We start from the raw sequence: 10897 nt of genomic DNA, 5'->3' as shown, positions 1-10897 counted from the left end.
TCTCCCAGCGAGGCGTCTCCGAGGCCTTGGGGGGACACAGAGAGGCAGCAAGACCTGCTGGCAACCAAGCAGAATGGTCCCCCTGAGCTTCAGGCTGCTCCTCACGAGCTGAAGATGGGGCTCAGCACTTGAGAGCGGTGTTTGGGTGCTGCAGATGTCAAATAAAGGTCCCCCAGCCCTCCCTCTGTGTGAGCCCTTCTTGTTCACACCCTCACACGGCCACAGGCTCTCCCTGCCCTTATCACTGAGCTTAATGGCTTTATAAACTGTCGCCTCAGTCCTATCTGCTACTTGACAGGAGCTCCACTGCGGCCCTGAGAGCAACAAGAATTGAAATTTATTCTTCTTGCTTTAATCCTCTCTCGCGGTTCTTTCTTTCTTTTTTCTGTTAATCCACCAAAAAAAAAAAAAAAAAAAAAAGAGAACTATAATCTGAAAAAAAAAAAAATAGAAGAAAATAACCAAAAGAAGGTTGTGAGTTGGCGTGAGGCTCTTGCATCAGTCAAGGTCCAGACAGAAATATCAGAGGCCCTTCAACACCTCCATGTCCGAGACACCTCGGATTTAATTCTAGGTGAGCGCTTAAATCTTGTTGAAGTTAAGAAGGTTTAAGGCAGAAAATCAGAAAACACAAATGCCTGAGCTGGGCACCTTGGCTTGGGGCTTCTGGCCATAACACTCAGGAGATTTATAATAAAGGACAGCAATCGAGGTGCTCATTTTGTGAGCTTTCACTTGCATAAAATAACTCCAAATTTTCACTCAGCCCCTATAAACTCTCATTTATAAACGGCTAACAGGGAGAGATTTCAACAGAAGCTTTGATACAATGATTAAAGAAGCCATGATAATATGACTGATAGACTGATAGATTGATAGTTACAGCAAAGGCATTATCCATCCCATGGATCAGACTCTATCATTTCCTCTATGACACGTTTCGAAGTGTAATTCATCAGAAGCTTTCCTGATAACCACCACTCTCCTGTGAAACCCCACTTACCCAAACAATCTGGCAATAGCCGACCTAAAAGTCCATTTTTTTATGGAATTTCCCCCCTCCCTTATCGAACTGCTCTGTGCCCAAATACCCCCCTCGGAGGGCTGCCGTTCTTTAAAGGCTCATTTCCTACCGTGGGGCAGGAGATGCTGCTGAGGCAGATAACGATCTGCAAAAAAAACCCCGAGCTGTTCAAAAGGAAATTGCAAAATAAGACCCAAATCCAACTATCAGTGGCGGGCAGGCTCTTTGCTGAGATGGGTATGGCGAGATCGAAGCGCCGATAGGCGAACGCGTCTCGAAATCTCTGTTTGGAGAGAGCAGCCAGCCAGAGCCTGGCAGCACATGTACTTTTTTGGTCTATCAGGTAATTTCTGTGGGCCTCCCGCCCTCCAGTCCCCCTTCCACCAGGACATGAACCCTTTCTCAAGGAAGATGCTGTGTTGGAATCAAGGCTTGCAAAGAGCTGCTCCTCGGCCCGATTGCCGAGAGGTCAACGCAAGACGCCTCCGCTCCATCTGGAGGTAAGAAAAACCACCAGAATGCCTCAAATTGTTTTAGTGCCGTCAGAGTCAGGCCTTGCTTTGGCCCAGTTTAAGGCCAAAGCTCAGCCTGGCAGTGGCACCCTCGGATGTGGACACCCAGCCCAGCTCTCCTCCTGCTGTTCCACCCCTCTGCTCTCCGAGCGTCGCATCCAGCGCCCGGCAGAGCGCGATACCCAGCGGCGATTTACCTAGGAGAGAGGAGCTTTCCACACCTCTTTCCTGCAGGACTGGGGCAGCTGGAGCCTTGGAGGCAGCAGGATCTAATGATGTCTTGGCAGCATTTTTGGCGCAGCCGCAGGGTCCGGCAGCTCAGAGCGCTCGCCGGTTCGGCGCCGGATGCGGTCACGCTCTGCCCCCTTGGCGATGGCAGCAACGAGCCCACATGAGGTTCCATGACGTCTCCCCCCTGTCAACTGCCTCATTTAAATATATTTGGGTGTTTCTCTGCTGTTCTGCAACCACTTTGGGACCCTGCACGGCTTGACCGGTTCAGCATCTTGCTCCGCCTTCCAGCAGGTTTGGGCTAAAATGCAGCTGAGCTTCCTTGGAGCAAAGCAGTCCCGAGGGCAGGGAGCCAGCTGCAGTCCCCAGCAACTCAGCTGCCACCCAAAAAGTGCTCTGGGTGCTTCCAGGTAAACAACTTCCACAGGGATAAAATATATTACCTCATAGGGGATGTGGTCCCAGCACCTTGCACGGCTCCGTGTCTGCTGAGGGTGGATGGGCCTCCACCTGCCCATGCTCTGGAAAGTTTTCTGGTTCAGTAACAACTTGCAGCATCACTTAATAATGGTGGGGTGCAAGCAGCAGCCTGGCAGACCCCTCTTGATGGTTCCCAGCAGATCTGGGGAGGGCTGGGCCACTGCTCCATAGGAACTCATGCTGAGCCAGAGTTCAGGTGCTGGAAATTCCCTGCAGCAGCCTGGCCTCTCTTGGTTTTTTTCCCTGGAAGGAGACAGGTCAGGAACCCTTTTTGCAAAGTCCCTAATCATGGGGATGGTGCCTGCTGGCATTTCAACATCTCCATCACCCCCACAGCAACCTTCTCCCAAGGAGATAACATCCCAACACCCCAGTGAATCCCCTGGACTTTCTAAAGGTAAAGAGAAGAACAGATCCCAGGAAGAACTACGTACCCCAAGACCTGTCAGGGTCCACACCCAGGAGCTGCACCACAAATTGGTGTCCCCCAGCACGGGTTAGTCATTTCCCACATTCCCCCTCCTCCCCTGGGACCGCAGGATCATCATCTCCATCACCAGGAGGTGTTAGTCCTGCTCTACCCACAACTGCTTTGCCACAGGTAAATATTTAACTGAAACTTGCTTGTTTGTTGGCGTGTTTTTTTTTTTTTTTTTTTTTAAGTGAGTGTTTGCTATTGCAGCATTTCTCTCTTTCAAGTGCTGGGTGACCGATAAACAGATTAACAGGTGGGAGAAGTGTCTGATAAACGCAGGGGGGAAAAAAAAGGCTTTTTTAGAACACACGATTTGAATCAGCCAGAGCTCGTCGTGGAAGTGGCTGCACTAAAGGAAATGCATAAAAAGGAACACAGATAACATATTTTTAGCCTCAAAGCAGGTTTCTCACACGAGGAAAGCTCCGTACACCGAGGTGAGTTTTCCACCCAAGGTGCAAAATGTATTTCTGAGGTACCTGAGGGCAGGTATGTGCAAGCTGAGAGGGTGAGACACACCTTGGGACAGCCCCTGCCTGGCAGCAGTGAAGGGCTGCATAGATGCTACTTTCTCTGCTGTATTCCACATATTGAGGTATAGCTGAAAGTGTGCACGAAGCAAAGCCTTTTTTGTCCCAGTTTTCTGGGCAAATGTGGCCGAGCTGCTCCCAAAAGACAGAAAAAACCCACCCCATTTTGCTCCACTTGAAACAAAAATGTTGATGCACCTTGGAGAATTTAGCTTTTAAAATTCCTTCCCAAATAGCTAAAAAGTAGAAATAATTTTGCTTAACTTCAAGAATTTCTAAATGCAAGCTTTGGCCTCTTTATTCCTTTCATCTTCATATTTTAATGCTGAATCCACTGTTACGAGTTTGCAGATTATGATGATCCAATTGGGGAACCTTTTGAACAAAATAAACTATTTCACTGAAAGTATTTGGCGTGTCTGTGCTACAGCTCACCCTCACGTTTATCTCTGAAGCCCAGTGACCCTTCAGGCTGGGTTTTCTGACAGGATTTTCAGGTTATAAACCATGTCTGGAACAATCCACTTGCTGCTTTCAGCTGATCTGGCACTTGCTGCAGCAGCTTTTGTTTTAGGAAGTTTCTTTTTAATCCCTGAATATGTGATTAGGATGAGAGGGGAAATACATTAAATACATAAAGTACATTAAACTGCATCTTAAAAGGGAAATACATAATAAGTTGGGGTAAAGCTACTCAATAAAGAAAATACTGCAGCCACCAATCTGGGCACAGGGAAATGCAGGGAATTTTCATTTGACTGGGAAAAATATGTCAGCATCTGCCATCAGCATCCACTCTGCCTTGCCTTGCATGTCCCTGCTTATACCAAAAAATGTGATAGATTTTTTAAGCCTAAACTCCCTGCAAAGCTGTGGAGAGAAGGAGCTTTGTGGCATCTCCCAGGGGCAGAGACACAACTCCCCCCAAACAGGAGACACAACTTGGCTCCCTCGCAGCCTCATTGGTACCTGGGCCTCACAGGTGACGACTTTAATTTCCTGGGTGAGGGCTTTATTTAGATAAACCAGACTGACTGGGATAAGGAAAAAATTGATTAGCACCGTGCTAAGGGTAGAAACCCCGTAAATGAGTAAAACACCTGAGTAAAACACCCCCTTTTTGTGGCACCCACCGTTAGTGCCATAAACATGGAAAACAAGGACAGCACGGCATCATCCCTGGCCTGAGAGATGGTGGCAGCAAGAAAACCCTTTCCTCCCCCCACTTCACTTCCCCACTCGCCAGCCCTGGTATCTGAAGGCTTTATTTGTTCATCAGCATTTTCTATTTGCACTCAGAGGCTTTAATGAGACGCCCGTCCTGGGTTAAACAAAACTCCCAGGGGACGAGCCCATTAGTGGCTGGAAAGCAACAGGGAACTGTCTCCCATGAAAAGCCGCTTCTTCCTGGCACAGACTGCTGTTTAAAAGGGAAAGCAGGAGATTCCAGAGCAGTTCATCACTGCTAATTAGTGTTTTCTTTCTAGTTTGGTGGCTGCCCTGATGCTACATGCACTGCACTGCATCCTTTTCCTGCGTTTCCCAGCAGCTGCCGGGGTTGGGGGCACCCCACGGCCACGGGCAGGTCCTTGGGGTGGGGTTGTGGGGCAAAGGGAAGGGGAAACACTCCCCCAGAGCATTTTGGAGGGACTTCCACCGGCTGTGTGATTACCAGCGGACAGGGACTGGTGTTGGGATGAGCGCTCCCGCTGCGGGAGACCTTCCCTGCCCCAACAGCAGCCAGCCCAGCTCCCTGCAGGTCCCCCCACGCCTCCCTCACCCACAAAAGCAAACCTGACCCCACGGTGCCCGCTCTGCCTCGCCTGGGACGTGGGCAGTGATTCACTGCCGGTGCCCGAGTGTTGACTCTGGCAGGGGCGTTATCGCGGGCGGCCCTGTGGGTATAAGAACAGCCTGCGGAGCCCGGCGAGGCCACTGAGCCGCCAGCATGAAGAGCCTCCTCCTCCTCCTCCTCCTCCTCGCCGTGCTCTGCCTCTCCCTGGCCAGCGGCCTGAAAAGGTAAGGGGGTCCCCGAGCTGCCCCCCAGTTCCCCCGGGCTCTCGGAGGGGCTTTGCTCTTTGGGTGCTGCCAGAGCCGCGATGAGCAGGCAGAGCTGAGCTCCCCCCTGGCACAGACACCTTGGTTGCCAACACCAGTGTCGGCACTACACTGTGGTTTCTGGTTTCTCACATCACTCCGAGGGCTCCATCCCCCTGGGCAGACCCCAGGAGCAGTGGGATGAGGTGGGGTCTGTAAAGAGAGTCTGTGCGAGCAGACAGGCTATGAATTCCCCTTGGCCCTGCTCACCTCCCCCAGCCTGAAGGCCCTTTCCATCAGTCACGTTGAGCTCCTGCCTGTCCCATCGCTGCCAGGACACGTACCCTCCCCTGCCAGCTTTGCCCTGGATTTGCTGCCTCCTAAAACAGACCGAGTGCCCCCGTTTCACCTCAGCTGGAAGGTTCTGCACTGGGGGATGTGGGGAAACGTGCTCTGGAACTGCATCCTGGCTCTGCTGGGACCCTCAGGGTGGGCACGGGGGCTGCAGGACTCCAGCAGCACCCAGGGCCTTGTGTGAGTGACCAGGACCCTTCTCCCCCAGGGTGCCCCTGATGAGGCGCCGCTCCCTGCGGAAGCTGCTGCGGGAGCGTGGGCAGCTCTCCCACTTCTGGAAAGCCCACGGGCTGGACACGGCGCAGGACAGCGAGGACTGCGCTGCCTTCTCGGACACCAGCGAGCCCCTCATCAACTACCTGGATGTAAGCAGGGCACATGAGTTCGCCTGAGCAGTTCCCCAGTGCTTCCCAGAAATCCCGTGCCTGCGGCCGTGCCCGGCGTGCCAGGGCTCGCTGCCTGCCCGTGCCCGCCTGGCCTTTTGTTCCCGGGAAAGTGGCGATGAGGACAAGGCAGAGCATTCACGGCAGGCACTGCCAGCCCTCTCCCTCCCTGCTGCATTCCCCCCACCCCTAAGGAGACAAAAACTAACACACTCATCAGAACAAGTCCCACCACAAAGGATCCAGAAGTGCAGGGGCTTCCCCAGGCTCATCCCATTCCCCAGCAGAGCCCCAGCAGCCCCTTCCACTCTCTGCATCCTGGTGATGAGGGTCTCCTCAGGGCCCAGCCTTCCCAGGAAGAGGATGGAGCCTGGACCCACCATCCTGCCTTTTGTTCTCAGCTTCCCTTTGTTGCTCCTTAAATATTTGTCTCCTTCATTTCACCTGTCACGATGTGACCCTGATAGAACCCCCTCCATGCCCTGTGGACACCCCAGCACAGGCTCCCCTTGGCCAGAGTTTGTTGGTATGCTGACAGCTCACGGTGGTCCGTGCTCCACTCTTTGCCAGATGGAGTATTTTGGGCAGATCTCCATCGGAACTCCCCCCCAGAACTTCACTGTGGTGTTCGACACGGGCTCCTCCAACCTCTGGGTACCGTCCATCTACTGCGTCAGCAAAGCCTGTGGTGAGTGCAGCCTGACCAGTGAGGCCACGGGGTCACAGCACACCCAGCCTGAGACCTTGGGGGACTCTCCCCACCCAGCTGAGCCCTGCAAGGCACACACAGATAACAGAAACCCGGGGGGCAGGCGGGCGAACACCAGTGGGTGTGTCTGTCCGGGAGTGGGTGGTGATCACACCACCAGGTGACACTGGCCATGTTCTTGTGGGAACCTTTAAACAAACAGGCGAAGATGACAGCCCAGAATGTGGCTTGTCAGCAAGGGGCAGGGTGGCAGGAGGGCACAGCTCTGGGCTGGCTGTCCGGGGGCTCGGTGGGTGACAAGCACTGGGCTTGTTCGGGCTGTCAGCGATGAGCCAGTCCTGCTGCCGTGGGACATGGAGCGTCTCTGAACAGCCCCAGGGCTGCCCCAGAGCCTGGGGGGAATTGGGGAATATAACTGGATACCACAGTGCCTGTGGGGCTGCTCCTGGCTGCAAACCAGGAATAGCAGTGCTTGTCCTCGAGACTCATAAAAACACCACACGAGCTAATCCCACTCCTCTAACAACCCTGCCACCTTTCAGTCAGATCAAAATGGCATAAGTTTTATCCCTCCTCAAAACTCCAGCATGACCCTTGGCAGCGTGCCGGTGACCAGGAGCTTCGGTGACACCACCCTCCATCATCATTTGTCTCCAATGGCCATGGCGGGGGCTCCCGGCAGCCGTGGCCATGCAAAAAAAAAATAACATTTCTGCTGACAGATCCCATCTCTTTCCCCAGCTGGACACGCCAGGTTCCAACCAACACAGTCCAGCACCTACCAGGTGATAGGGACCCCCTTCTCCATCCAGTACGGGACCGGCAGTCTGACCGGGCTCATTGGATCTGACCAAGTAACCGTGAGTCACCTTTGGCCTCTCCTGCTCTGGACGATGTGTCTGGCACTTGCCCACGGACTCAGCCCCCCCACGGAACCCCCTCCTCCCTGCAGGTCGAGGGGCTCGCCGTGAGCAACCAGCAGTTTGCAGAGAGCATCAGCGAGCCGGGAAAAGCCTTCCTGGACGCCGAGTTCGACGGGATCCTGGGGCTGGCTTACCCCTCGCTGGCCGTGGACGGGGTCACTCCCGTCTTTGACAACATGATGGCACAAAACCTGGTGGAGCTGCCCCTGTTCTCCGTCTACATGAGCACGTACGGACACAGCCTTGCTCTGGGATGCTGCTTAGAGTCTGTCATTGCTTGGGGGAACAGGAGGGGCTGCTAAAATATAGATATTTTATTGAGATAGTGAAGGGGGTTTGGTGCCAGGCTGAGCATCACAGACCTGTGGCCTTACAGGAATAGCATTTGTGGGAAGCAGGCAGGGGGCAATCCGCCCATTTAAAATGTTATTTGCAAAGTCAACGGGAAAAAATGCCTCATGGCTTTTCCTCCTCCCTCCAGGAACCCCGAATCCCCCCTGGGAGGAGAGCTGCTTTTTGGGGGTTTTGACACTTCCCGCTTCACGGGGACCCTGAACTGGGTGCCAGTGACCCAGCAAGGGTACTGGCAGATCCAGCTGGACAAGTGAGTGGTGCTGGACAGGGAGGGAAGGCTGGGCTGGGGTGGAGGAGCAGGACAAATCCCTCCTGGTCCTTCTCCCTCGCCTCTTCCAGCATCCAGGTGGGTGGGACAGTGGCTTTCTGTGCCAACGGCTGCCAGGCCATCGTGGACACCGGGACATCGCTCATCGCAGGGCCCACCAAGGAGGTCAAACAGCTGCAAAACTACATTGGTGCTGTGTCAGTGGATGGAGAGGTGAGAGGCAGGGTGGGGACATGAGGGGGCAAAGCTCTGGGCCCCCCACCCTGGCCGGAGTGACCTCCTGGCCGTGTTGCAGTACGCCGTGGAGTGCAGCAACCTCGACGCGATGCCTGACGTGACCTTCACCATCAACGGGCTCCCCTACACGCTGAGTGCCCAGGCTTACACCCTCATGGTATGGCTGTGGCACCACCCCCATGCCCTTCCCAGCAGCAGCTCCAGTGACAAAGGTGGCCCAGAGCCACCCTGGGAGCTGAGCTCTGTGTCCCAGCGGGTCACAAGCCCCACTGCCTCGTGCTCTGTCACCATTCCTGAGACGTTTCCACGGGCACGAGGCTCTCGGGCTCATTGCCAGCTCTGCCCTTCTCCTCCCCCAGGAGTACGGTGATGGTGTGGCCTTCTGCATCAGCGGCTTCCAGGGCAACGACATCGCCCCTCCAGCCGGACCCCTCTGGATTTTGGGCGACGTTTTTATCCGTCAGTTCTACTCCGTCTTTGACCGTGGCAACAACAGGGTGGGGTTGGCCCCTGCTGTCCCTTAGGCCTGGGGTATCCTGTGGGGTAGGAGGGGAACACAGCCACCAGGATGCTGCCCTCGGGCAGGCCAGGGGATGTTACTGCTGCACCAGTGTCTCCCCAAGGGGATGAAGACACCTGAAGAGCCCAGCAGAAGGTCAGTCCACGCCAGGATGCAATTTCACAGTGAACATAAAAACATCTCGGGCAGCTCCGTGATCTGCTCTGCAGATCCGGTGTTTTTTAAACGTGAGCCAATAAAACCTTTAAGAAACCAAAATCTGCCCCCCTTGCGTCATCAGGAGCCCAGTGGCGACCCTGTGGGTCTCATCTGGGTTGCACTGGGGTGTTAAATCCTCCTCCCCCAGGTCCTGCCCTCCTCCCTCGCTGACCCATGGCACTGTCAGGGCTGTGTTCAGTGTGACTGGAGCTTCCCTGCTCTGGAGGGAGCCTTGGCAGTGCAGGACCCAGATGGTCAACCTTGTGATCCTTAGCTGGGGTTTCCACGTGGGCAGAAAGAAGAGGATGCTTTGCCCATGTAGAGGTGGCTGTGGGCATGCCTGGCCATCCCGTGGGCCTGAGGCCACAGCTGTGGGAATGGGCAGGGCAGGGACTGAGGGAAGCCCTGGGAACGCACACCTCAGTCAACTGAGCTGCTGCTGGCAAACAAGAAAGGAACAAGGAGACTGGAAAGACCCTGGGGCTTTTCCTGTGCCCTAAAAACCGGTGATTTCCAGTGAAATTTGCTTTGATTCCCTGGAGGAACTTACAGAGACAACACGGTTCAATGAAAGAAAGGGCAAAGCATCTGCTGAGATCTGGGCAGGGTCTGTGGGGTCTGTGGAGGGGCTGCTGGGCATTGGGCTCCAAGGAGTTGCTGCAGCACATGTGACTCGCTGACAGCGCAAGGGATGTGTGAGAGGGCACGAGCAGCTCACGCGTGAGACACCCCAGGCACACACGGAGGGCAGCAAGAAAGGGAACCGTGGAAAAGGGTTATTTTTACCCAGGCCTTTGCTCCGTTTGCTGACACTTGAAACAAGGCCCTGCAGCTCTGACTGACTCCAGGGTGACAGGGTGTCCGTGGGCCACGCCAGGCTTCACGGCTGCTCCGTCATTCCCAGACCAGAGCAGCCTTCAGGGTTGGGTCTGAGAGCGCCGGAATACTCGGAGCTGGTTGTAAACTTGGCAGCTCAGCCTCGTGGTTTGCAATAAAAGAAGATATCTGCCTTACTCAGAAACACTGATTGTGCCACTGACCAGTGTGGGTTCTGTAACGTTTCCTGTGTTGACTTCACCTCAGCTCTGCTGCAGTCAAAGATAAGGTTCTGGGGCAGCTGGACAAAGGTCTCCTCTCCCTCTTCCACCTTAACTCTTAGCAGGCCAAGGTGCTGCTGGGCAGGGGGAGAGCATCCAGCTCCCCCAGCCTGACGAGGGACCACCCAGTGTCCCCAAACACCAGCCGGCTGTGAGACATAGCCTGGCCCAGACTCCATCAGGACTGCTCTGGTGCCATATGCCCTTGGGATCCCAGAGCATTCCTGACAGGTTTTGAGGGGGATGTTGCTCCAGAAAATACCAAGCATCCCAATAAGGAGTAACCCATTCCCTGCTGCCCCCCCAGGGAGGCTGAACAGCGTAAGGAACAGTTTCATCACTCGGATGCCTTTTGCTTTCTTCCCTTTCCCTCACTCTGCCAGCCCCATGAGCCTCACCACGGAGAACAGCCCGTGCTCTCCCTGGCCACACCAGCCTTTCCTCTGTCTGTGGCAGCCCCCAGCCTGTGTTTCGTGGTCTCCCAGCTGCGAGACCTTCCTCATAGTCACAGGGCACAAACCCCACGCCTTTTCCTCTGAATTGCTGACGTGGTGGAGCAGCCAAG

The 10897-nt window shown here is 54.7% G+C and overlaps 1 protein-coding gene across 1 annotated transcript; it reads left to right on the top strand.

Moving 5' to 3' along the window:
• The first annotated feature begins 5200 nt into the window (after nucleotides 1-5200).
• CTSE (cathepsin E) lies at nucleotides 5201-9240 on the top strand. The gene is made up of 9 exons (XM_027901283.1): nucleotides 5201-5271; nucleotides 5852-6008; nucleotides 6597-6714; nucleotides 7477-7595; nucleotides 7688-7887; nucleotides 8140-8262; nucleotides 8352-8493; nucleotides 8576-8674; nucleotides 8877-9240. Exons 1-9 carry the CDS (start codon nucleotides 5201-5203, stop codon nucleotides 9039-9041), a joined length of 1194 nt encoding a protein of 397 aa, XP_027757084.1. The 3' UTR covers nucleotides 9042-9240.
• Nucleotides 9241-10897: the final 1657 nt, after the last annotated feature.

This window comes from Empidonax traillii, unplaced genomic scaffold (assembly GCF_003031625.1).
Source record: "Empidonax traillii isolate 1590-97213 ecotype Southwest subspecies unplaced genomic scaffold, ASM303162v1 scaffold769:size436185, whole genome shotgun sequence".
In the NCBI taxonomy this organism is placed as follows: Eukaryota; Metazoa; Chordata; class Aves; order Passeriformes; family Tyrannidae; genus Empidonax; species Empidonax traillii.
The sequence above is the reverse complement of the archived record's forward strand: the minus strand, read 5'-3'. Positions and strand labels throughout refer to the sequence as shown.